The sequence below is a fragment of the Oncorhynchus mykiss genome, chromosome 14 (genome assembly GCF_013265735.2).
Source record: "Oncorhynchus mykiss isolate Arlee chromosome 14, USDA_OmykA_1.1, whole genome shotgun sequence".
In the NCBI taxonomy this organism is placed as follows: Eukaryota; Metazoa; Chordata; class Actinopteri; order Salmoniformes; family Salmonidae; genus Oncorhynchus; species Oncorhynchus mykiss.
The window spans coordinates 25,954,264-25,982,146 of NC_048578.1; the positions used below are offsets into that span (position 1 = coordinate 25,954,264).

The 27,883-nt window shown below is 44.9% G+C and overlaps 1 protein-coding gene across 3 annotated transcripts in view; it reads right to left on the reverse strand.

The window, feature by feature from the left end:
- Positions 1-25,231, reverse strand: part of LOC110489032 (protocadherin-1) — a 382,124-nt gene extending 356,893 nt beyond the window's left edge. Inside the window, exons 1-3 of one of the 3 annotated variants that reach the window (XM_036943184.1) lie at positions 24,580-25,231; positions 13,922-14,750; positions 9,871-12,057 (exon numbers count right to left, since the gene is read on the reverse strand). In XM_036943184.1, the coding sequence (XP_036799079.1) occupies positions 9,871-12,057; positions 13,922-14,746 (3,012 nt within the window). In that variant the 5' untranslated portion in view covers positions 14,747-14,750; positions 24,580-25,231. Of the gene's footprint in view, positions 1-9,870; positions 12,058-13,921; positions 14,751-22,302; positions 22,541-24,579 lie in introns of those variants that run through there. The other 2 variants (XM_021561580.2, XM_036943185.1) reach the window with 2 other exon arrangements.
- Positions 25,232-27,883: the final 2,652 nt, after the last annotated feature.

The following is a 27,883-nucleotide window of genomic DNA, read 5'->3' on the forward strand; positions in this document are numbered from 1 at the left end:
AGGAGGAGAAGGGTAGAGGAGAAGAGAAGATGAGGTGAGATGAGAAGGGGGAGAGGGAGGGGAAGGAGAGTGGAGAAGATGAGGAGAGATGAGAAGGAGGGGAAGGAGAGAGGAGAAGATGAGGAGAGGTGAGAAGGAGGAGGAGGGGAAGGAGAGAGAAGGAGAGGAGAAGATGAGGAGGGGAGGGACAAGAAGGAGAAGGAGGAGAAGGAGAGATGAGAAGAGAGGAGACATGAGGAGATGAGGAGAGATGAGAAGATGAGGAGAGATGAGAATGAGTAGGAGGGGAAGGAGAGATGAGAAGAGAGGAGAGATGAGAAGATGAGGAGAGATGAGGAGATGAAAAGATGAGGAGAGATGAGAAGGAGAAAAAGAAGGAGTAGAAGGAGGAGAAGAAGGAGAAGGAGGAGAAGAAGGAGAAGAAGGAGGATGGGGAAGCAGCTTCTGCTTGATATTTCGTACTAATCTGTTACACAAGTAAACAAATATACACTCATACACACACACACAACCAAGCTCACGCAAACAAACTGCTGCTACATGCATTTGTCTTCTTCCTAAGCCATATTGGACATATAAGCACGAACACACAAACCCTGCTGTTAATATGCACTACAGTGTGTATGTTTATGTGTGTAAGATCTCAACCACAGACGTGTTCACTGCAGGGCAGGGCAGCGAGCATGCACCTCTCCGGAGCTCTGCCACCTGCTACCAACCCTGTCTCGTCTGCCTGGGGTCACACACACACACACCACGAGCAAACCCCACAGAGACCACCGCTATCTGGGGGTCAAAGATCATGTACAGACACCAGCGTTGCTAGTCACAGGATTCTAGAGAAGGTGGATGTGGATGGATGTAGTGAAGGAGAGATGGGTCTCTTCCTGTCCTCTCCTCCTCCTCATTATGCGCCGCCTTGTGTTTCTCTTGATTTATATCTGCTCAATCTGCTCTCCTCCTGACTGGCACCAGGGGGGGGGGGGGGGGGGGGGGGGGGGGGGCCGTCCGTTAGTTAACATCTGCTCTGGGCCCGTTCCTTCACTGCTGATTACATCTCCTCTCCGCGCACACACGCACACACACACACACACGCACACACACGCCGAGATGTCTTCTGCTGCGCTCTCCCCTCCCTTCCCTCTTGTCCACAAGTCCATGTAAACAGAATGCCACAGATGACATCTGCCAGCACTAGTTTAGTGTCTTCTGTGTTGATAGGCTACCGTACAGTACTGTACAATCAGTTGACTATATATACCGATAGCCTGTGTCACAGTATGTCCTTGGATCGTAGCTATGTCTAGAAGCAAGCGAGAGTAATCAAGTGTGTATGAACATACGTGTGTCTGTATGTCAGCATGTGTGTGTACTCACCACAATGACATATGTAGTGACACATGAAGATTGTGTTCATATCAGTGTGTCAGATTGTGTGTATATGTGTGTGTGTGTGTGTGTGTGTGTGTATGCGTATGTGAGTCTGTGTGTGTGAGTCCATGTGTGTTCATCTCTGTGTTTGTGTGTGTGTGCTCGCATTTGTGAGTCTGTGTGTGTGAGTCCATGTGTGTTAATCTCTGTGTTAGTTTGTGTGTGTGTGTGTGCGTGTGTGTGTGTGTGTGTGTGTGTGTGTGTGTGTGTGTGTGTGTGTGTGTGTGTGTGTGTGTGTATGTGTGTGTGTGTGTGTGTGTGTGTGTGTATGTGTGTGTGTGTGTGTGTGTGTGTGTGTGTGTGTGTGTGTGTGTGTGTGTGTGTGCGAGTCTGTGTATGTGAGTCCATGTGTGTTCATCTCTGTGTTTGTGTGTGTGTGTGTGTTTGTGTGTGCATTTGTGAGTCTGTGTGTGTGAGTCCATGTGTGTTAATCTGTGTGTGTGTGTGTGTGTGTGTGTGTGTGTGTGTCTGCATGTGTGTGTGTGTGTGTGCATGTGTGTGTGTTTGTGTGTGTGTGAGTCCACGTGTGTCAATCTCTCTCTGTGTGTGTGTGTGTATGTGTGTGTGTGTGTGCATGTGTGTGTGTTTGTGTGTGTGTGAGTCCACGTGTGTTAATCTCTCTCTGTGTGTATGTGTGTGTGTGTGTGTGTGTGTGTGTGTGTGTGTGTGTGTGTGTGTGTGTGTGTGTGCGTGTGTGTGTATGCTGCTGATCCCTTGCCAACCCTGAGAAAAGACAAGAAATAATAATCTTAAGTAAATAAATAGTAAATGAAGGCTAGAATATGTCAAGGGAGTCCTGACTCGGTGACTGTGCAGCTAGACTTAGCAAAAGTTCTCCCAATCTGTCTCTTCACATTCACACAATAAATACGTCCTAAACTCAACAGAAACCACCCTAACGTTTTTTATTTTTTTGTCTCCCTGTGTGTCACGTTTTCTCCGCAGCCGTGACTGTGCTCTTTGGCTCCTCCGTGTTAAATGGAGGGTGGAAACATGGTAGAATATAGTAGCCAGGGTTTATTGAAATCCTTGTTCATTTTTACAATTATTATGATGATCATTTTAATGCTCTTTGCCAGGGCCCCGTGGGTGAATATGTACGTGTTTATTTTCCTGCTGTCAGGCCCCTGGAAAAGGCAGCTGAAGTCACCATACGGGCATTTGGAGGGAGAGATAGAGAGAGGGGGGGGTGCAAGATGGAGGGTGAAAAGAGAGGAATGGGATAGTGGGGGGGGGGGGGGGGCAGATGCTAGCTGCCACTGGACTGTGTGAGTGAGGCCTCTGGGGAGTGTGTGAGTGTGTACAGTCTCCAAGGAGCGGCGCGGTGACCAGTGCCGTATCGACAGGGGAGGTCGCCACGCCGACTGGATGGAAAGGAAGTGACAGTCGCAGGAGTGACGCGAGGGAGAGAGAGAGAGCGGGAGGTGTCACACAGGCATAGTGCTAGTAGATCATGTCAGGTGAAAGACTTGTTAGCAGTACCACACACACCTCCCAACTCCCAAGTGAGCATGCATTTTTATTTTCTGCAGGGGGCTCAGTGGTCCTAAGACAACTAACATGCCTGTACAAATAACCTAAGATATTTATTCAAACTACTTAAGATACTTAATTAACATAACTATGTGTGACCGACACCCTTTCAAATGGAGGAATGCCATTATTTTTAACATGGCAGTTAAAGGGATACTTCAGGATTTTGGCTAATCCACAAGGTAAAATGAACTCATGGATACAATTGTTATGCCTCTGCGAGCAGTTTGAAGGAAGTTGCTACCTAGCATTAGTGTACTTGCTAACGAGCGTTAGCGCAATGACTGGAAGTATATGGTAATTGATAGCTAGTAGATACCATAGACTTCCAGGCATTGTGCTAACGCTAGTTAGCATTTGCTCACGAAACTACGACCAACTTACAACATACTGGTTCCAGAGACATAAACATGTTGCCCACGAGTTCATCTGATGCTGTGGAAGTAGACAACACAGCTATTGACTGTAGCCTAGTAGTTAGTACTAAAACCAAGGGGCTTTGTCTGTTAGCCTCTATCACCAATCACCGCGCTATCCTGACAGATGACGAGACAGCTATTGTGAGCTGTTGACAGTCGACCCTACGCAGCCAAGTTAAGTAAGGGTGAAATAATAATCTTGACCTGCCTATACTGCTGTTTGTTAAGAGGTCAAAGGGCAAATGAGGCCCTGTTAAGGGACAAGAGACTCTCTTTACTGAGAGACACTGAGGGAGCCTTTGTCTTATCGGTTCACCTGCCTTGTCGCTCTACAGTCTAGCCCCAGGCAATGGGGGGATGTGCTGGCAAACGTGGCTATGCACAGGACACACACACGCATACATACACACGCATGAAGCATAGACATACAGAAGCACACATATGTACACATAGACACACATACACACAGGAGCGCACTTACGCATGCATGCACACACAGACCCACACACTCACACAGAACCAAACACACACACACACACACACACACACACACACACACACACACACACACACACACACACACACACACACACACACACACACACACACACACACACACACACACACACACACACACACACACACACACACACACACACACACACACACACACACACACACACACAAAGGGGGCTGAATTGATTATCTTCCGCTGAGTGATGCTTGCTCGGAGGAATTCACATACTACAAAACAAGGGGAAAGAGACTCAACAGCTCCTTTGTGTGTGACAAGACAGCCATTCCCTGTTTCCCTGTCACCAACTAATCCCCCTTACATGTTTCAGCCCAGTCCTGGAGCTACAGAGCCAGAGTAATAGAGATAGGTCTGCATTCCTCCATTTTCACACCTCAAGACCTTCACACTTTAAGACCTTCACACCTTAAGAACTTCACACATCAAAACTTTCACACCTCAAGACTTGAGACACTCGTTATGTCTGCATCTCTGGTATAGGATAACAAAAACTGTCAGAGGTAAGACATCGTAACTTCTGAACATATCTCTATTACTCCCAACACATTGACTCGGTACAGGTACCCCCTTAAATATAGCCGCTGTTATTGTTATTCTATTGTTACTAATTTGTTGTTTTTTACTTTGGTTTACATAGTAAATATTTTCACAAGTCTTTTTTTAATTACTAAATTGTTGGTTAAGGGCTTGTAAGTAAGCATTTCACGGTAAGGTGAATTCAGTGTTGGTGTTGTATTCGGTGCATGTCACAAATAAAATGTTATTTGAATTTGTGTGTAACTGTGCAGTACTGGACATGTGTGTAATTCTGCAGTACTGAAGAGTAATAAAGGATGTAAAGGACTTCCTGTCTATCTTGGAGCATACTATACAGGATCAGTCAGGATAAAATACTCCTTCAGATTAACTATCAATTATAAAATACTTCTTCAGATGAACTATCATTAATAAAACCCTTATTCAGATGAACTATCATTAATAAAACCCTTATTCAGATGAACTATCATTAATAAAACCCTTATTCAGATGAACTATCATTTATAAAATACTTCTTAAGATGAACTATCATTTATAAAAACCCTTCTTCAGATGAACTATCATTTATAAAATACTTCTTAAGATTAACTATCATTTATAAAAACCCTTCTTCAGATGAACTATCATTTATAAAATACTTCTTAAGATTAACTATCATTTATAAAATACTTATTCAGATTAACTATAATTTATAAAACACTCCTTCAGATTAACTATAATTTATCAAATAGTCCTTCATATTAACTATAATTGATTGGTGAGGAAGGAGCCACCTAAACCATCCAAATGTATGAGCACGGGTATCCCTGGCAGTGCCAGCGATAAAAAAGCTGGTCCAGGATCCCCTCTGATTGCAGATGAAAAACTACCAGGCACAAAGAGCCGATGCACTTTTGCCACGGCGGCGCTAAAATGTATGTAATTTTCTCCCGTGAAATGCAGACAAAAGATGTTATCAGCCTGGGGGCTCACAAGGTGCGGAGCGCTGTGAGACTAATGATTCTCATCTCATCAGAGTGTCATGCCAAGTTAGAAGAGACCAGCGCAGAGGGGAAAAAAAACAGCCAACAATAAAAGACTCCATTACCGGGATTCTGCTAGAAATTAGGTGCTTTTTATTTTAATTAGCCCGACATTGTTGACGACGGCTCATGCATAATTCAAATATTGGTTGATTTTGTTATTCCTGAAACTTTTACGGTGGCCATTTTGCCCCTCACTTGATTTTTTTCCTACCCATCTACACCTACAGGTCTGTTGTGTTGTTGTGTCTGTGTGAGTCATCATCGATTGTCACTCAAAGTCTCATTGAGTTGAAGACTACCTAAAGATGGGCATTCATTGAGGTATTTATGAAAACGGGAGTGAAACATTGACTACCAATGGGGAGGCTGGTACTCAGGTCAGAGACAGATGGCAATAACAACTCTCTCTGGTCAACACACAAGGCCTTGTCATTTCATCTGTCACGGGCCTCATTTGCATAATTGACTCGCTTCTTAGAAGAATAGAGCTACACTCCACTTCTCGCCCGTGGCGCCCTGACCACTGCGGCAGAGGGGGAGAGACAGAGCGAGAGAGATGGAGTGAGAGAGCGAGTGAGAGAGAGAAAGAGTGATTGAGAGTCGGGGAAAGTCAGAAACGACTGCCATGAAAGGCAGAGGTAGGTTAATGGACAACAGTGAATCGTGACAAAGGAGGCTGCTGAGGGGAGGACGGCTCATAATAATGGCTGGAACAGAGTGAATGGAATGACATCAAACCATGTGTTTGATATATTTGATACCGTTCCACTAATTCCACTCCAGCCATTAAAGTGCCACCAACCTCCTGTGATCGGTGAGGGGAGGGGGGTAGAGATGGATGTAGGGATGGACAGAGAGAGGGCATTAATATTCCCTCATTCTCAGGCCCACTAGGTGGGAGGAAGATTTATTTCAGTATGAAGTCACGCCTGGTCTTCTCCATTGTTTTGGCACTTCAGACCCAATTTGAGGGAAACAATTGTTCTCATCTGAGGGGGGCTAAAGGAGAAATATTCCCTCTTACTTCCATTGTTTCTCTCTGTGCCTTTACATTATGCCATTATGCTTTCGGAAACCATCACTGCCACACCCACTTCATCAAAAACAAAGAAGGGAAAGGAGACAAGAGGCAACTGTCACCACAACTAGTAGTTGTCCGAATGCATCTCTGTAGCCATCCAACTCTGAGGAACAAGAACACCTATTTCATGTATCGGTCAGGCTATAAGCTATGTTGTTTCACCAAAACAGGAAACCAGCAGACACAAACAAACACAAAAAGCAACCCGGATGCAACACACAAGCGCACACACACTCACTCACTGATTTAAGGCTGCAGTATCCACATCTCTTTATTCTCTCTCAAAGGGCAGAGCACAGAGGGAACACTCAGACACACAAGGTACAGTATTCTGCTATTACAGTCCTACTGTGTAGTTAAGAGTGACGGAGAAGGGATGATTATCTCTGTGTGACAACTACAGGAGATGTAATGATGTGAGCTTTAGAGGACTGGGTATGAGGACACAGCACAGACCTAAGGCAGAGCTCTGTCTCTCTCAGAAAAAATGTATAGGCAAGACACTCATTTGACATTACAAAAACAGAGCAGTGATGACAGGCATGGTGATGGACGAGGTGCGATGTAAAACTGAACTGTCACCGGGTACCAGACTGGTGATATACCCTCTTTCGAAGACCCCCCCCCCCCGCCTCCCCACCTGCGTCGCACAGCTCCGCGAGTCAGCGCACGCACACACACACACAACGGTCATTCCGTTTCCATGGCGACTGCGCAAGCTGAGGGCAGAATCTACGGTGTTTAGGCAGCACTGATGCAAGAGGAATTTCAATGATGGGAGGATGGGTAAGACAGAGTGGAAATATAGGCTCTTTCCTCTAAAATACATTCCATACTGAAGGAAAACTTCATACTGGGATAGAGTTGGGGAATAGAGATTTAATTTGACTCAAAATCGAGAACTTGGGAATGACTATAAGGTTCTATCTGCAAAAAGATGATTCTGAGATAATTGGCTTTAAAGTTCCGAACCCTCATTGGTTTGAATGGGGCCAGCAATTTTTATCTTGTATTATTTTGAACTTAACATAAATTGGGGGTATTTAGAGTACTATAAATGTTATAGAACAAGCCTATAACAATAACTCCATTTCAACAAAAATGCAGATAGAACCTTGTAGTCCCAAGCTCTCGAAATGTCAGAAGTTTCGTTTTTTTTAAACAGAAAGACAAAATTGTTTGCAACAAAAACGTTAATTATAAATGGCATGCAGATATAAGAGCTAAGTTAGCATTTAGAGTGAGGTCATGGCTTTCTAACTGTCCACTCGATTGTTGTGTCTCTGAAACGTTCAAGTTAAAATGCTAACTGAGAGAGGGGAGTCATAATTAGTGCTATGTGGGGACTGGAGTGCGCATGAAGAACAAACATTGGTTCTTGTGGCGCTGTTAGTCCAACCCATGTAACCCATGGCTTAATGAAGCGTGTGAGCTGGAGGGAAAGTTCATGATTGTCAACAAAGAAAGATGATAATGAAAATGGAATACTGTACCTTAAGCATTCATTTCCCATTTGTAGTTTTAATCCCCAATCTTACTTTAGCTCAAGCCCAATGCCCATGGAATGCACAGAGAGTGTGATTTCACCATTTTAACAACGTTTTTATTGAAATAAAATTGGATTTAGTCGTAAAAAAAACGTGAACAAGTTTTCTCCCAGGGTACAATATTTTTACAAACAAAGAAATGGATAAAACAAAAACAGAAGCAAAATGAAAATGTCTCGTCAAAATGGGGATAACTGCAGCTTTAAATACAGCTGAACACAAGCAACATGGAACACTGAACTGCAATGCCTCCTGGGTACTCTAGTGTAGCAAACATTATGACGCTCACTTGAAGCATGACAATAACAGTACTACCTCCTGTATTCAAATGTGCGTGTGTGTGTGTGTGTGTGTGTGTGTGTGTGTGTGTGTGTGTGTGTGTGTGTAATTTGATTGTTAGGGAATTTTGTTGGTGAATGCAGGCATCACTAACAAGGACAACTGAGTGGCTCAGTTACTCACAGAAAATGAATGTTCTCCATTTGAGTAGAAATCACACACAGGACATGTTGCAATCAGAACAAACACATGATGAGTAAAACAAAAAATACAACAACAGCAAACATAGTTTGTTATTCACATATGTACAACTTGCATATTACTACATCATACGATTGTCTCCAAATCATTTTAAAGAGGCCATACGAACAAAGCAATCTTGTTTTTTTGGTATACTCTCCAACAGATACTACTGCAAAACGCAATCAACCTCGGTCTCCTGTTCTTTCTTTTCAGAGCCTCGTTTCACAGTGGATGTGACATTATTCACAGCTTGCCGGGGCCTCAAGTCCATTACTCATAAAGGTGCCATACCCCACTACTTATGAGCATGAATTTAACCACCCCACATATGTACGTTAAATAAAGCAAGGCACTCTCTGTGTACAGGCGAGCGGGGCTGGAATTACCTGCCATTAATCTGTGCAAACAATTGACTTAAGCCCCAGTAAATGAAGAGTCCTTTTTCAATGGCCTGACAGGATGTGCAGTGGCAGGCTTCACAATAACACAAGGTGTCTGAAAGGACCTTCCCTTGTCGTTAAGTGTGCTTTTCTTTTTTTACATGTCTTCTTTGCTTCCCTGCCCCCTCTCCCTTCTTTCCCCTTGGCTATCTACCCTTTGGTGAAAGGTTTTAATTATTTGGAAGTGAAAACATAAAAAAAGTGCAGTTAGGCCAAGATTGTACTATCCAGTGGTAGCCAACAGACAATAAAAATGTCTGAGGAATTCACCAGCACTTTGTCACACTCAAATGAACAAACTCAGTGTGAAAGGAAATAGAATCCTGCCATAAAGAGAGACTTTAAAACCAAATTATTTCTCTAAACACATTAAAATATACGGAATGACTCTGTGTGGGGCAGTGTAGGTGCCCAACCAAAGATATGCCTCCTGTAAAATAAACACAACACAAAAACATAAGCTCCTTCATTTAAAAACCATAAGCTCCTTCATTTAAACTCCCTCAAAAGGTTGAGATAAAATTAAATATTTCCTTCTTAGCGTGAAAGTGTAGTGAGTCCATTTTAAGGGGAGGATTTTTTTTAAATGACAAACATAAACATAACAAAAAATAAAAATGAGAGATGAAAAGGCAAGCCTGCCCTGATTTGGGAAAGGTAGTGGCGTGATCGCTGTGAGAGAATGAGTGATCAGTGCAGCTTTGGTAGCAAATCTCTGTGATTTAGTCCCATCTCTACCAAACCTCATCGGTCCACATAATGTTCCTGTTGTACCCTGCTGTGGGGAAGTAGTCGCCTACCTGTTTGTTGCTGTATTTCGGCGGGTTTGCCTTGTAGCTGTAATCCGAATATTGATCGGAGCCTGTAGAGTTGTTGTCACCTGTGCCCACAAAGGTGTTGGTGGCGGGCAGGTCCTGAACGGCTTGGTGCTTCTTGGAGGCAGAGGGGGACTGGGGCTGCAGCTGGATGGAGGGCAGTGGGGAGTTGGAGCGGTAATGTCTGCCCAGGTCGGGGCTGCCCGGGGGGTAGTTGAGGGGCAGGTGGATCCGGGGACTGTCATTGACACTATCGTTTATGAGGTTGAAATTGAGGCCCTTCTGGAGGCTGGCCTCTTCGTCCTCCTCCAGTGGCTTGGTGGGCTTGGGCACCTTGCCCTTCTTGCTCTTTTTGCCCTTGCCATTCTTGGGCCCTGCTTTGGGGGCATACAGGTCCTTGCTCTCCTTCTTGCCCGCCTGGTAGCCGCTCTTGGTGTCCTTCTGCATGCGATGACGGATCACCACCACCACCACGATGACCAGGATGACTCCGGCGATGCCCGCTAGGCTGCCATACAGGATGTTGCTGCGCTGGGCCAGCGCATAGTTGGGGTCCCCGGCAATGTCTCTGTCCAGAGGAGTGTAGAGGCTGTGACCCACCAGAGACTCGATCAGGGTGATGTTGCCCATGGTCTCATTGACGAAGATGTGGACCAGGGCGGTGGTGTGGCGTGGTGGCTTGCCTTTGTCGCTCACCTTCACCACCAGACGGTGGAGCCCGTTGTGCTTGCGGGTGAACTCCTGGGCCAGGGTGATCTCCCCATTGTTGGGCGAGATGTGAAACAGTCCGTAGGGGTTCCCTCCGGTAATGCTGAAGACCAGCTCGGAGTTGGGTCCCGTGTCGATGTCTTCGGCCTCCACCACTTCAACGCGTGTCTCGGGGGTCGTGAGAGGTGGGAGGTACTTGTAGGAGGAGTTAGAGGGCTTGGTGACGTAGGGGGAGTTATCGTTCTCGTCCAAGACGTTGATGGTCACACCCACGTAGGAGGACCTGGGAGGGTCACCGGCGTCCACAGCCCTGAGGCGGAAAGTGTATGTACTCTCCTTCTCACGGTCAAAGGATATGCTGGAGAGGATAGTACCTGTGCCATTCTGGATGACAAACTTGCCATTGTCGGGCTCCACAGAGAGTCGCACCATGGCGTTCTCGCCCTTATCTGCGTCGATGACCGTCACCATGCCAACAGGGCTGAGCGGAGGCATGTTCTCCAAGACGGAGAAGCTGTAGCCGCTCAACATGAACTTGGGGTCGTTGTCGTTACGATCCAGCACCTTGACCACCACCGTGGCCGTCCCCCTCAGGCTAGGCGAGCCCTTATCGGCTGCCGCCACGTGGAACTCGTACTGCTCCCTGTGCTCACGGTCCAGCGTATTCCTCACGTGCACCTCTCCCGTTTTGGGGTCGATCTCAAAGAGCCCCTTAGTGGTTGAGTCCATGATGATGCTGTAGGTCAGCTCTGCGTTGGACCCACTGTCCGCGTCTGTGGCCACCACATCCAGGACCTTATCACCTGGCTGATTCTCCTCTGCAAAGTCCACCTCAAACAGATTGGGGGAGAAGACAGGGGCATTGTCATTCATGTCGGTGACTTGCACCTTCAGGGAGTTTGTGCTGGACAGTGCAGGGTTACCGGAGTCCACCGCTACTATTTCAATCCTGTAGTCCTTGATGCGCTCGTAGTCTAGCAGGGTCGTGGTCTGCAGGAAGTATTTCCTCTTGCGGTCGTTGGCTGACTCGCTGGCGGGCCGCAGCTGGAAGGGGACGTCCCCGGCCACCACACAGGTGACCACAGCATTCTCCCCTTCATCACGATCCGACACCTGCACCAGGGCTACAGCCGTGCCGATGGGCATGTCCTCTGAGATGTTGGCCACACCATCGTGGTGGGTGACCAGGCCGATGCCACGGATCTCGATGGCGGGTGCATTATCGTTCTGGTCCTTGACGTTGATGGTCACCAGGACTTTGGAGCTCTTCGAGTTGGGGCCGCGATCCTTGGCCACCACGAAGAACTTGAGGAAGCTCTCCTCCTCTCGGTCCACCAGCCCCTTGACGTAGATGATCCCTGTGGAGCGGTCAATGCGTAGCAACCTCTGGACGGCATCGGAGGCCTGGTGCAGGCTATAGTCGATCTCCCCGTTGGTACCCATGTCAGCGTCGTTGGCTTTCACCTGGACACACGCACACACACAAACACATAAAAGATTAGCCTTTAGCTTCTGCAACCTACCGTTTACAAAACCACGAAACAATTGTATTCCCCGTAATTTATGTAAATGCCTCTAAATTCACTCCTAGATTGTATCAACGCCTTGATTCTCCTCATAGCTCAAGTTCATGCTCTGTGTCATGCATAATGACTATCAAAACTAAGCATGCGCAGCCCCACATAAACATCTAGCGATTGTTACATGGGTCATTGGCAGTTAATGGGGAAATGACTGAGAGTGTTAATGTTCCTCCCATTATCAAAAGGCCCTTGTTCCTACAGGGGTCAATAGGAGGAGATAGAGTGACAGAGATTGGTGGCAACGGATTGACTTGGCCCTGCCTCTGTACTCCTTGCCAAAACAAGAAACTTCCCATAAGCTTCTGAGAACAGCCTTCCATTAATACATTAGGAAACAAGCCATCTCCATAATCTACACATGGGGGAATATCAACTCAGTGAGTTTGGTTATAAGGATCCTAATATATTTTATTGAATTATAGGCCCATGATTACACAGTATAAATAGAGGTGTCTGTGAGTAGATCTGGTGTAAATGGACTGGGAAAATGAGCGAGGTATCATTTAGAATGGAGGTAAACTGTCAGACCCAACCTTACAGTGTCACTCTGACACTTTACCACCTGACACACCAAAATCCATTTCTGTCATCTTTCTAACATTACTCATCCTTAAACACACCTTGCAAAACACCGTATCACTTACCCCATATGATAGTCAAATAGAATGCCCCAGCACTCCCATTACCGAGCCATGCATGACTTAATGTGACTCAGACATCAGATTATCCATGGGGTTTATTGGTATTAATGCTCTATGTGACTCATTCCATTTCATCCTCCACAGAAACCCCAGGATGCATTTCACTTAACAGGCATTTGGAGAGAATTCCTTTGAGAAAGCAGAAATGCTTGATTGACACGTCTGACCTGTTTAAGTCGTCAAATTAGACTATTTTTCTACCCTTGCCGTTCATTTGCCACTGCTCCCTTAGCAAGATCATGAAGGGAGAAAACACTATTTGAAAACATCTTGAACGCATGGACTAACTGTTGACTGAGAGATTAACAGTATTTATACACATTTTATGCCTGGACACTTCGTCTCAAATTGCTCTTGGAACCCGGCCAACTGTAGGGCTCGCCTTATCGGCTGTGTCGCACTGCAATCCAATATGCCATTCTCAGAACCTGTCAATAATTCACTAGTGTTTTGTAAAACCGGTGGTTAAAGTGACAGTGGGAAGAGGAAGAAAAATCCATTTACTGAGGAGAATATGATTTGGTTCCATCGTTTCCTAAACCTTAACCCTGTTGTTTTGTATCGGTGCCCAGGCCCCATGGGAAATAGGGGGCCTAATGTAATGAGGGTGCTTGTCAAGTGGAGTTTGAGGGCTCTTTGGATCGTAGTGTGAGCTAGTTTACCAGTTCCTTTCACCGTCTCTTCACCAGATATAAATTGAGAAGTATAAATATGGTGTAGGGAGTTGAATAGCTGAACCACAAAGTCTGAGTTTAAAGATTCACTTAGTTACTCTAAGTGAATCTACTTCATTGCGCTTTTGACCGAAACAAATGGCCCCACAGCATGAAACGGCAGTTATTTTCATGTGTGAAATGCTCTGAGAGAGGGAGAGAGATATAAACTTTGTGACTGAGTCTATGAGTGTATCTCTATCTAACTGCAAGTCACTCTGGAAAAAAGTGTCTGCTAAATGACAAAAATGTTCAAAAAAATCTTAAAAGAAATGTAAAGTATATAGAATCTCTGTATGTACTGTACTGTAGGTATCTCTGTGTTTAGTACCTGCAAGACTGAGTGTCCCACAGGGCTGTTCTCAGCCAGCTCAGCCTCATAGTGGCTCCTCTCAAACTTGGGTGCGTTGTCGTTCTGGTCGGTGACGGTCACCCTCAGCAGGGCGCTGCTGGCTCGCGGTGGTGTGCCCCCGTCCACCACACGGATGTTGAGATCGTACGAGTCTTTCTGCTCGCGGTCCAGGTTGCCCATGACGATGAGCTGCGGCTGCTTCTCGTCTGTGTCCTCGGCCACCTGCAGGCTGAAGAGCTGGTCGGCGTCAGGCCCGGCGCTGAGCGAGTACTCGGCCACGCCGTTGTGGCCCGAGTCCTTGTCGCTGGCCATGGGGATGGAGAAGAGCGCCCCGATGTGTGTGTTCTCTGGGATGGACAGCATGAGGATGGGCGAGGTGAACTGGGGTGTGTTGTCATTGACATCCTGCACCTCGATGCGGCCCTCGATCAGTCGCGGTCCCTGGCCCTGCTTCAGGTCCGTGATGGACACCTCGAACTCCAGGAAGCACTTGTCGCCCTCGAGCAGGTTGCGGCAGTCCCGCAGTGTCTCACGGTCGATGGGGACCTCTGTGGTGTAAATGTCTCCCGTCTTGCCGTCCACGCGCAGGTAAGGGGTGCCCACCTCCAGCTTGTACAGATGGCCTGAGTCGGGCAGGCCCTCGTCCGATGCCAGGCTGCCGATCAACGTGTTGGGCGGCTGCTCCTCGAGCATCCGGTAGAGAATGTCAGTGGGATCGGCGGCACAGCAAACCAGAAGCATGGCGGCCAACACCAGAGTGGCATCCCACCTCAGCACCATCACTCCGCTTGACTGGAAACGCATCGGTCTGCAAGAAAGAAAATGACAAAGACAAACAAACATGATTAGAAATGGCCTCACTCATCTTCTAGAAAGGTCCGGACAACTTTTAAAGACACTTGGGTAACTCTCCGGGATTTATGACAGGTCTCGTTTTAATTTATTGCAATCTTTTTTACACGAGACACTTAATGTGTCTGAAACAATTACTTGAGTGAGATGTCTGTTTCGCGAGAGTTCGAGCCATGTCCAATCCATAAAACGGACTCAACCTTGTATCTCTGCCAGGTACTTCAATGACATATGCAGCAGTAGACTAAGGGGACGGATAAGGATTCCACTGCCACTGTTGCCTACCTCCTCCTGCTAATTCTGGACATTGACAACATTAGGTGTCCTTCAGCTATTCCAAGGCTACCAGACATTGCGTACAGCTCACTAATTTTGACTTTGAAACTGAATATGCCACTAAAAGGCAGCAACTAGGAAAATCATACGTGGGGGCAAATCCCAGGGGTTTTGTTTTTCAGCGCCGATGATATCACAACGAAAAGCAACCCAATCAAGTCCTAATTGAACACATGGTAATTTACACACAAAGCAACTCTCCTTTTGATTCTTAACCTCTTTCCTCCTTTATTAATTACCTCTCTGTTTCAGCACATTGCTTTGATCCCCATTTCCCCACTTCCCTGTTCTCCCCTGGCTCTAATTCACTTCACTGTATATGTTCTCTGCGTGTGGAGAGTCTCATGCTCGCTGTAACCGGGGAAAGGAGACAGGTCTGCGGGGGTTAATCTGTGGACTTTTCCACATCCTTGTTTTTGAAAGGATGCCTTCTAATCATCCCCCCAATCCCCATCCTTCTCCTCAGATGATCTGTAGGGTCTAGCATGCTGAATAAAGAAAGGAATAATGATTTGCCTTCTCTTCCTCCTCATCTTCCTCATCCTCCTCTTTGTATATATAGGTTCCTGTGTGTGTGTGTGAGCGTGCGCGTACACCATTGAGAAGATAAGAGAGGAGGAAAATAAACCTTCATTTCCTGGAAGTCTGGTCCCCTGGAGTATAAGGGGCTCTTTAATGAGGCAAAATAATAAGAGAGAGAAAGAGAGAGCGAGAGAGACAGAGAGACATGGAGTGAGACAGAGAGAGAGAAAGAGAAAGAGAGATAAACACACTCATATCAGGAGGGAGCAGTTGTTTGTTCCGTGTGACGCTCATTGAGATGAGAAATATTACACACCATGCCTAAACATATATGTGCACACACACTCACTTTTTCTCACACACACGTGCACGCACACACACACACACACACACACACACACACACACAATAAATGACATATGGGCTTCTCTAGCATATACCAACAGAACACTCCTCATACCCAGGCAGGAGAGATGTACTAATGAGGCTGCTGAGGAACAGGGGCTCCACTCTATGATTGAGGGTGAGCAAGTGGGAGAGAGACTCATTTCTGTAGTCTAATTCTGGGTCTGCAAATGACAGCTCCTCTTTTCCCCTGATGACACTCACACAGGCAGAATTATAAAGTGTGTGTTCAGTTTGTGTGTGTGGTAGAGTGTGTGTTTGTGTGTGTGTTAGAGTGTGGAGGGCTTTTCAGAGGTGCAAAATACCTCCCCCCTGGCCTCAGGCTTACCTCTCCACCTCTCAGCAGGTCAGGTATTTCACAACTCTGAAGAGGCCAGGGAGAACAGGCTGCATTGAATTCTTTCTGTACCGCTGGTGGGAAAAACCCTGAGGTCCACTAAAAACCCATCCAACCTACTGACCTCATCGTGGAACTGCTTAGTGAAAACCTGGTGACAGAGATCAAGCTAGAAAGATCATTTATCATCACGCCACTGTAACAGAGGTGTGTGTGTACATACCCATGTCGCAGATATTAAATATCATATTATGCAATAGGAGAAGTGTGTGAGGATCTGTGTGTATTGTTGTGTGTTGTTAGATGTAATTGCACTGTTGGAGCTTAGAAACACAAGCATTTCACTACCCCCGCAATAACATCTGCTAAATGTGTATGTGACCAATAACATTTGCTAAATATGTGTATGTGACCAATAACATATGCTAAATATGTGTATGTGACCAATAACATATGCTAAATATGTGTTTGTGACCAATAACATATGCTAAATATGTGTATGTGACCAATAAAGTTTGATTTGACTGGTTTCATTATGATGGATGGTGCTCAGGGGCAGTGAGAGACTCGCATTGAGTCCCAAATGGCACCCTATTCCTTATATAGTGGTATGGGCACTGGTGGGTACTGGTCAAAAGAAGTGTACTACATAGGGAATAGGGTGCCATTTGGAATGCAGTCTCTGTGCTACTGGCCGGGGGGCCTTGGAGACAGTCTGGAGAAGCCGTGCTCCAGCCACAGGAAGATCCCCACTTGTTCTTCACATCCTATGTCAGAGGAAGGCCCTAAAAATGATCAAAGACTCCAGCCACCCTAGTCATAGACCATTCTCTCTGCTACCGCACGGCAAGCGGTACCGGAGCGCCAAGTCTAGGTCCAAAAGGCTTCTTAACAGCTTCTACCCCCAAGCCATAATCAAATGGCTACCCAGACTATTTACATTGACTCCCCCGTTTTTACTCTTCTGCTACTCTCTGTTCATCATATATGCATAGTCACTTTACCGCTACCTACATGTACATATTACCTCAATTACTCCAACTAACCGGTGCCCCCGCACATTGACTCTGTACCGGTACCCGCTGTATAAAGCCTCGCTACTGTTATTTTATAATTTTTACTGTTAATTATTTGTTGTTTTTCTATTTTTGTCTTGTTTTCATTTTTTGTTTACTTTAGTTTATTTAGTAAAATACTTTCGTAACACTTATTTTTTCTTTTAAAAATTGTTGGTTAAAGGGCTTGTTGGTTAAAGGGCTTCGACACATGTAAGAACCAAAATAAAAAGTAAAAATAAAAATGTGATTTGATCCTTCCCCACACCTCTGGACTCTCACTGGAACAGTCTCACTCAACTGTGAATGTGTGTCAGGGAGTGAGGGTGCATGTTTGTATGTGAACGGCAGCAGAGTAAGGGAGCTGTTGAGGCTCGAGCACAGAGGAGAAGAGCAGAGCAACATCGCTAGTGTGTGCTCTGAGAGAGAGAGAGAGAGAGAGAGAGAGAGAGAGAGAGAGAGAGAGAGAGAGAGAGAGAGAGAGAGAGAGAGAAAGAGAGAGAAAGAAAGACAGAAAGAGAGAGAGAGAAGGTTCCTGTGTGTGTGTGTGTGTGTGTGTGTGTGTGTGTGTGTGTGTGTGTGTGTGTGTGTGTGTGTGTGTGTGTGTGTGTGTGTGTGTGTGTGTGTGTGTGTGTGTGTGTGTGTGTGCGTGTGCATGTGTGTGTGAGTGACTGGTCGAACTGAGTGGCCTGGCAAAGAGGTTGACATTGAGATGGAAATGAAACACCCTGGTGGCTCTGAGTGGCAGGGCCCCTTAACGACTCCCAACGTTTACAAAACACTCCAGACTTAAGAAAGTCACATCTACATCTGGCACCTGGCATTGCCTTAACCCACCTCCCCGTTACCCCTCAACTCCTACCCCTTTCAGCCTTCCTGGAAAGGGGAGTGAGGGGACACTCCGACCAGTGTCCAGACAAGCAACAGCAGACAATAGAGGATATATTTGAATGACAATGGGCCGTCAACACAGCTTTATTCAGTGCCTTATCTGTCAACATTAGCAGTCCAGGATTTAGGAGACAAGGGGTCCAATTTATGGCGACAACGCTTTTCGGCTACTAAATCAACAGGGGCCAGCCCTCCCGACCTTCCTCATCAGCAGTGCTGGGGAGATGTGTGTGAGCGACGTGAGAATTCGAAAGAGAACAACGCGAGCGAGAGCACTCTGCTGTCGTAGAATACCTTGGAAACTAGTAGCTTCCTTGTTCCTTCTCACCACACCCACTTGATTCTGTCAACTTTAAACGGTATTTAAACCAATAGATGTCAGAATAAAAAGGCATTGACTTGTAAACTGTGTATTGTACTGCATAAGACAGGCTGTTTTCTTTATGCTCCACAACCATTACTGCTTTCATATTTCTCTGTCTGTTCCTGCCACCCACACTTGCCCTACACCTGTGATGCTGTGTCCTCTGCTAGAATACTTGCTGCACGCTAAATCCTGCTCACAAAGACCCATTACAAATCCCCTCATTGTACATCTCGCTCTCTCTCTCTCTCTCTCTCGCTCTCTCTCCATACACTCTTTCTCCCTCCCTCCCTTCTTCGCTACCCCTCTCTGGCTCTCTCGTTCACGTTCTCCCTCATGTACTCCCTCTCTCTCTCTCTGTATCTCCAACTCCATCCCTCCTTCAGTTTCCTTTGCTCTCCTCCCTCCCTCCTCTCATCTTTCCCTCTCCCTCTTTTCTCTGGGTGAGCATTGTGCTTCCACACTGAGAGAGGTTAACAGATTTAACAGGCTAATTGCTATTCTGAGGCCTCCCCGCTGACACGGCGCACAACCGTTGTATTAAGGTTTTAACTCAAACCCGTGGCTAAGAATTCATCATCCTAACCCCCCAGCAACCTTCCTTCAACCAGCCAGCTAGCTACCAGACCTGGATTCAAATACTATTTGAAATCATTTCAAATAGACCTACTTTACATGCCTGACTGAGCTTGTTTGGCTTAATGGACCAACAGAATAGTTCCAAAAATGTTAACCCCCTTACATCTAAAACTCTAGAGCAAACGCCAAAGTATTTGAACGATTTCAAATAGTATTTGAACCCAGGTCTGCTAACTACACGACGGTATACTCCACAACAAGCCAAAGCAACAGTAGGCTCTGCCAACTACAGTCAAGCCTTAATAAAGCGACACAAAAGCAGTTGTGTAAGAAACAGCGATACACGCACAGCAGGCCGACCATGGCGACGCCGCTGCATCACGGCAGCAAGAAACTGTACACACACTTCACACAAGCCCTCATTGGAATGTGCATAAGGCTGAACAATTCAAGAATCTAATTACACAGCGGCATTTATGGAGGTTAAGAAGTGTCATAGTTCCAGACGTGCTGGAGGAAGGATTGACTATGAGAGAGCACTGGACGATGGCATCTGCCCCTCCCTGGTTAATGTGTAACCTCACAATACAGGGCCTGTTACTGCACTATACAAGACTCGCCTACCAACTCCTCATAAGATCTCAAGGCAAACAAAAGGTTAGCCTATTTGTTTTAGAACTTGTTGTGCTACTGCTGAGTTTTGGAGTACGACAGCAACTGTTATTACCTAGTTACCAACAACAACATAAGTAGAGGAACCCCCCCCTCACCAACACACACACAGCCCATATACACACGGCTCTCCCAGCCAATCAAGCACATTCTTTACCATCTTATGTATTAGTGAGTTTTCCCATCATGTATAAACCACATAGTACCAATCACACAGAACATGACTCTTTGCATTTTTTATACACTGGCTTTTCAACTGTTCAGGTTTGAAGGGATCTATTGCATAAGTACTTTGGACATTTAAATCTATCACAGACACACATATTATTTGGCTCCATTGTCAGGAGCACATTGAACAGCCTCCTGCTACTGCTCTCTATTGCCACAATACAAGAAACTGGCCTGGAGTGCCTATGGATGGAGGAGGGTGGGAGGGCGGGTTAAGGTGAGAGGGGTTGGTGAGCAAGTCCTAAAGCCAGACAGAACCCAACCTTGGATGGCCCATCCATCCAGCCAGGTCATTGTCCAGCACAATCGCCCCCATTCTCTTCCCCGCTCTGGGGACTGCTGGACGGGGGCTTCTCACCATGCTATATGGGTGGTCCCTTACCCAAGGGATTACTTTAACGATTTCATTCAACCCAATTGTTTGGCCCAGATCACTCTCTCCCCTCTATTGGGAAGCAGGCAAACTGTTGCTGGTTGCCTGTCTGCTAGCCTGTGTGCCAGACTATGCCGGTCAAAGAGGCAGACCATAGGGTGATAGCACCACCGAGCCACGGCTGGCTGCTTAGGGCGAATGGAGACTAAAGTGCTCCACTACACCACCCACTGGTGCTGTCTGGCAGAGATATGGCGTGCTAGGATGATGTACAGTGAGACACAACATGCTGGGACTATCTGTGGGGCTGCTGGTGGGAACGCACTGCAAAAAATATCAGGAACAAGGTAACGGCCGTGTTGATCAGACGCTGTCTCTTGTGCTGTGGCAGAAACACTGTATTGGGCTGGAAGACTCTCGTCTCGGTGAGCAGGACACTGAATCCTCTCTATCTTCCTCTAGTCTAGCCTAGGAGATAAACTGCAGTGAGAATGATTGTGGTCGAACCGCTCCAACTGACTGCTCTTTGCCAATGCACTAGCTAGCACCATCTCCAGAGAGAAAACGAGGTGTTCTCTAGCTCCAGTCAATGATATACAAATACCAGAGCTACGGCAAATTTGTTTGATCTCCATAATTCGGCTGCCTCCTTGGATCATACCAAGGTGCAACAACATCTAGCCTCTCAACCAGACAGAGCGGTCACTCCCCTCTCCATATCGTCTAACACTATGCCACCTTGTCTTCAATTGAGCACAACACGCCGTATAAACACATAGGGATTATCCCACAGATGGCAGATGGAACTACTCTCTACTTATATATTACAAGATAAGACCTAGGAAAATATCAGACGTCATGGCGTGAGCTCCTTGAAAACATATGTATTTACAGTTGCTGGAGTCAAAATGAATGCAATGGTTATATCCATATGTAACCTACATGGTCTAATTCTGGCCAATTACCATGCAGGTAAACATCCTCGTTTCCTGGCTGCGGTGGCAACACACCTATTTGGAAGTCACTTTCCCTAAATTGGAATAGGATTTAATGAACCCAAAACATGCTGTGGAAATGCATCATTTCAAGCATAGACAATTATCCACACCCATTCTCACGAGGTCTATGGTAGACCGCTAAGACCTTTAATAAAAAAAATAAAAAAATGCCATTTCAACTTTTCTGAATTTTAATGAAGGCATCTGTGAACCTGTTGACTCAGATCATTAATTTAACATACAAATGTGCATAGTCTACACAACAAGTCCTATTTAATTTTCGAGTTTATCTCGACATTCCCTGCTCATTCGCCGCATTGTACAATTGAAATCTGACCATGACGCGGATTTGGAGGAGAATGAATTGGAAAGACAAGCTACTTCATAAAATCAAATCAAATGTTATTGGTCACACACATATTTTGCAGATGTTATTGCGTGTGTAGCGAAATGTTTGTGTTCCTAGCTCCAATAGTGCAGTAATACCTAACAATTCACAACATTACACACACGTGTAAAAGTAAAATAATGGAATTAAGAAATATATAAATGAAACAACAGACACAGGAAGCCTTTTCGCTTATGGAAAACGGTCACATGTAAACTAGCCTATCTCTAGTAGGCTGACAATTCTTCAAGGCCAATAGGCTACAGTACACAGCTGAATCATTTAGTAGGCTGTCAAATAATAAGCACAAACAACTAAAGCCGACTCTTTTAAAATACCAAACTTAATGAAAATACTCACGATTCAATGAGGCAAGATTGTGCTGATCTTAACATACGCAGTAAAACACACCGAATAAACGAGGAGCTTGAAACGACCCGCAGAATCCCCTCCGCGCGTGACATTAAAGTATCCGCCATTGTGTAGATAATTAACCTCAGTGCATAACTCAAACTGCATGGAACCCGGTGGGCTGACTGTAACCAATCACTCCACTGACCTGCGTTACTCTGTTGCTTGTGAGTATGCAAAATGAACGGAGTAGTCCACAATAGTGTGCTTGACCAATCTACAGTAGGCCTAGGCCTCTACCCGTTTAAAATACAGCAACACATTTTGTCCACGTTTTTTTTTGACACATTTTATGGTAGGCTATGTAAGCAACGTAAAATAGAAACGCTTTGTCAGCATCAATTCGATTTTAATTGCATGAACCCCGTATGTAAATGAATAAGACGAGTGGAGGCGCTTGGCATTTTACCAGAGGGGAAGGAATCGTGGTGCTTTGACTGAAGCTCCTTAATAAACCCAAAACCTTTCTCCCCCTAATGCTTGCTTCATCAGTCACTAGCCTACGCCGGACTACAATTTACAGGATTGTGTAAATTGTCGTTGGCTAGGCCTACTACAGAGCAGTTTTTGTCGGTGATGGCCTACGTTTAGAGTTTAGACTATTTATTTGAAGGGCTTAAATGGAATGCAGCAGCCTGTTGCCAATTGGGAAGGGCTCTGCGATAGCCAAATTACCTGCGGTGGGGAGGGTCATCAAGTTCATGAACGCTTATCGGGAAAACACTATTCAAGAGTTGTATTTGTTTTTATTACATATGAGAATTAAGAAAAATAGATATAGACCAGTATTATTATGTGGCGAGGAGATGAGGTAATTGCATGCATTAATAGAATGGTGTGTCTTTGCGCCCTCAATCTCCCTATTTAACACTTTATGAAAAGCATTCTAAGAGATAGGCGATTCAGAGGTGCGAGTTTCATCTGTATGGTTTCATGTGTACCGCATCATCACCATCCTGCCTAGCAGGTTAGACGCCTCCGTGGAAGGAGACAGCTTGGAACGGGAGAAGCCAGAAAGACCGGATTTCGCAGTAATGTCACAGCCAAGTGAGGCTGTCATGAAAAGGCTACGGCTGCCGCTTCAGAGAGCTGTCCATCATTGATCCTACTTTTAAAAATAGATGATATAGTTCAGATATTGCCATTTAGTTATAACTATAACATATTGGCCGTCGATAAAAACTCCTAGGCTAAAATAAGAGGGAATAGTAATTTAAAAGGTACTGTACAGTAAGGCATTTGCAAAGACTCAGCTACAGGTGATACAAGCGCGTCTAATAGGGGGCTGTATTGGAAGGGCGTATTGGCTACCCATATGACTGATTTATAAATTACATTAGGTGACTATTTAAAAATAAACTTACTTATTCGGCAATTCGTGGCGAATTTACAATCAATCTACTTTAGCCTATAGGCCTATTGCTGGGTATTCTGTCCTGATATATTGTAATGGTAATAGCCTATTGATTAGGCTATTTATGACCTTACTATTAGCCTATTACATTCAACTCATATGCTTATTTGGCTCGGTTGGGCTAAAGTATACACACAAAAAAAGACATAATTAGGAAAATAATAAATATTTGATTCAAATATTCCTCACTGGAAGTCCTTATAAAAATCGGTTTTCGTGAACCCAGAGAGAGATATTTCGTTGGGAGCTTTAGCTAATTTATGGCGTATATGGAATGGACATTTTGAGGGTGGACGGGGTAAGCGCACCGTCGCTCATAGAGAAATCAACACCAGTAGGCTAGTGTAAGGAAAAACATCTAACATCGGTAGTCATCAGTGGAAAGATCATGCGGTGAATATCAACCACCGACACACAAGTCCACGGTCGGAAAGCAAACAAGTGTTCAACCTCGGAATGAAACGGACCGAAATCCCCATACGTTTGTGCAGCATTTAGTTCTACCTATTCCCCAGTCGGCATTATAATGCTACATTTCCCAATGAAATGGAAAATACACAATATCGGACCTGCATATGATGTAATAATGTATTGAGCGTAATGGATCGCATAGCCTACCCAAGGGACTGGTAGGTTATGAAAGGCAGGTGACGGACACAATATTGAACTATCAAATTCAGGAAATTATAATATGTAAGATTCGAGGCTATTTTGTTGGCTCCACTCGTATGTGAATCATAATATGTGCGTGTTTACGGTCAATAAAGCCATCATATGAGCGCTGAGTCGTGACAGTGAAGTTCATAGCCTACCTTGGATAGAGGAGAACTCCTCAGTAGCCTATCCCAGTTCTGAGCGCTTCAGCCGGGCTAGAAGCTTCGATCCCTCTCCTCTCCTGAACGAAGCCACTTCAGCCCTCAATATCTCCCCACAAGTAGGAATCCACAATACATGAACAACGCACTCCCCGTGATAAAAAAAACCCAACAACAAACAAACAATCCACTTGATCAGCCGACGACGGTTAGCCTATTCCTTCAAATCCAATGACGGTCCCCCTGATATCAAATCGAGTGCGTTAATTGCCGGCAGAAAACAACTTGGTGACCAGAAGCGCTGCACATCAGATTGTTGTCCCCTCCTCGGATACGGAAACAACCATATATAGTACGTCTCCGGACCAGTTTTATAGCAGCATCCTGTGCTTAGTTTGGAACATTCTCACCAGCTGCTAAACTAATCCTCAATATGTTCCCGTAGCAGAGGGTTCCAGAGTAAAAAAAACAAAAACAATATACTATATGTCCATTAGTTGCCAGCGTTTTGGTCCTCTGTCAGTCACCCTCTGTACAGCTACACAACTATGGGCTGCCTCGGGATCGTTCGCTCCACCGCTCACCGCGCGACTGCACGTTGTGTGTGTGAGAGTGAAGTGATTTCAAAATGATTGCTCTCTCTCTCTCTCTTTCTTTCTTTCTCTCTCGCACTCTCTCTCTCTCTCTCTCGCTCTCTCTCTCTCTCTCTCTCTTTCTCTCTCTCTCTCTCTCTCTCTCTCTCGCTCTCTCTCACACACACACACACATACATACACAAACAGCAAAAAAGGTGGAGCGAAGCAAGTTCCATTTATGTAGATTTCCTAACATTATTTTTCTCACATAAGCCTACATTTTTAGAAATCTTTCACTCACTGTTTGATATATATATGTATATATACATAGAGAGATACTAATAATACACGATATATATATACATATATATATATATATATATATATATATATATAGAGAGAGAGAGAGAGAGAGAGAGAGAGAGAGAGAGAGAGAGAGAGAGAGAGAGAGAGAGAGATATTGATCCGCTCATTGGTTCTATCATTCTGGATATTCCGCCTTCATCTCGGGCCATGATGAACTCTTTTGACAGATAGGTTATGTTATGTGGGGAACACATATTCCAGCATTGACACTGTTTCTATCATTCGTTTAAGGCAGTGGAACAATAACGTTTTAAAGGTGAAATTATCGTAATGCTTTTGTACATTCTAAAATACAAATAGCATACACTTCGTGACTTCCTTTTATACCGTAAAGTTTTGGAATATTTTTGAAAAATCGTCCTCAACAACATTATAGGCAATAGTCATGTCAACTAGATCCAAGCAAGAACATAGCCTACGTGCTTGGGCTATATCCTTTTGCTTATTTGATCGTACCTCTCTCACTTCCAAAATGTGAAGACTGTTTTAATTCACAGAGTATACAGGTATCAGGTTGGTGCTTAACACGCTGATTTAAGATGAGCTGGGGTCGAAAACAGAGCGCAGCAGGAGTTAGTTGTTCTTGTAGCGCGCGCCACCTGCAGGACCAAATGGGAATGATGTATGAAAATCTGACAGTTCAGTTGTAACGAGTCATAGCAAGTAAAAACTCAAAACTACCAGTGGAATTACCTCGATTGAGACTCAAAATCATTGGAGCCTACAATTATCAATCCTATTTCATAGAAATGAAAATATTTTTCAGTGATAATTAAATCGCATATAAATAAATGTAGGCTATTATTAATACAATACTTTTATTTTAGCACTACCAAAACATACACACAGTCCCATGTATGCCCATAGAGGTGTCATTCTTGTGTCTAACAGTTTGTAAATTGACCTTTAAAGGTAAATCAAAGTGGGGGCAAGATAGGTATGCCTTCCAATATGACAAGAAGTCAAGCAAGCAATACAATCCCAATTCATGAAAGAGGACCATATAAATAGTACTTTATTCATTAGTTCCTGGTGCTTTTAAAAAATATATATATTTTAAAAGTTTGCCTTAATCTCCTCTCATAAAAAAAGAGGCATTTGCTAAGTAAAAAAACATTTGTTGAAGCTCGGTCAGAGAGAAGTTTCAGACATCCTCTGACACCTTGTAGAGTTCATTTCCAAGCATTACAGACTTCAATTAACCCCACACAAGAGAAGGCCACTGGAAAAACCTCTCCCCCACAACCTCATCTGTTCCCCTATGGGCTCTAGTCCTGATTGTGTTCTAAGTTTAATAAAATGTTCAACTCTCTAGTACTGTGCAGCTTAACTGGAAATTAAGTAGAAAGGAAATCCACCGCAAATGGATCAATAAGGTGATTAAGAAGGTGTAATGGCATGAGTCTCCATCATGAGTCTCCATCATGAGTCTCCATCATGAGTCTCCATCATGAGTCTCCATCATAAGTATCCAGCATGAGTCTCCATCATGAGTCTCCATCATGAGTCTCCATCATAAGTATCCACCATGAGTCTCCATCATGAGTCTCCATCATGAGTCTCCATCATGAGTCTCCATCATGAGTCTCCATCATGAGTCTCCATCATGAGTCTCCATCATAAGTATCCATCATGAGTCTCCATCATAGGTATCTATCATGAGTCTCCATCATAAGTATCCATCATGAGTCTCCATCATGAGTCTCCATCATGAGTCTCCATCATGAGTATCCATCATGAGTCTCCATCATAAGTATCCATCTTGAGTCTCCATCATGAGTCTCCATCATGAGTCTCCATCATGAGTCTCCATCATGAGTCTCCATTATAAGAATCCATCATGAGTCTCCATCATAGGTATATATCATGAGTCTCCATCATGAGTCTCCATCATGAGTCTCTATCATGAGTTTCCATCATAAGTATCCATCATGAGTCTCCATCATAGGTATCTATCGTGAGTCTCCATCATGAGTCTCCATCATGAGTCTCCATCATAAGTCTCCATCATGAGTCTCCATCATGAGTCTCCATCATAAGAATCCATCATGAGTCTCCATCATAGGTATCTATCATGAGTCTCCATCATGAGTCTCCATCATGAGTCTCCATCATGAGTTTCCATCATAAGTATCCATCATGAGTCTCCATCATAGGTATCTATCGTGAGTCTCCATCATGAGTCTCCATCATGAGTCTCAATCAATCAAATCAATCAATCAAATTTATTTTATATAGCCCTTCGTACATCAGCTGATATCTCAAAGTGCTGTACAGAAACCCAGCCTAAAACCCCAAACAGCAAGCAATGCAGGTGAAGAAGCACGGTGGCTAGGAAAAACTCCCTAGAAAGGCCAAAA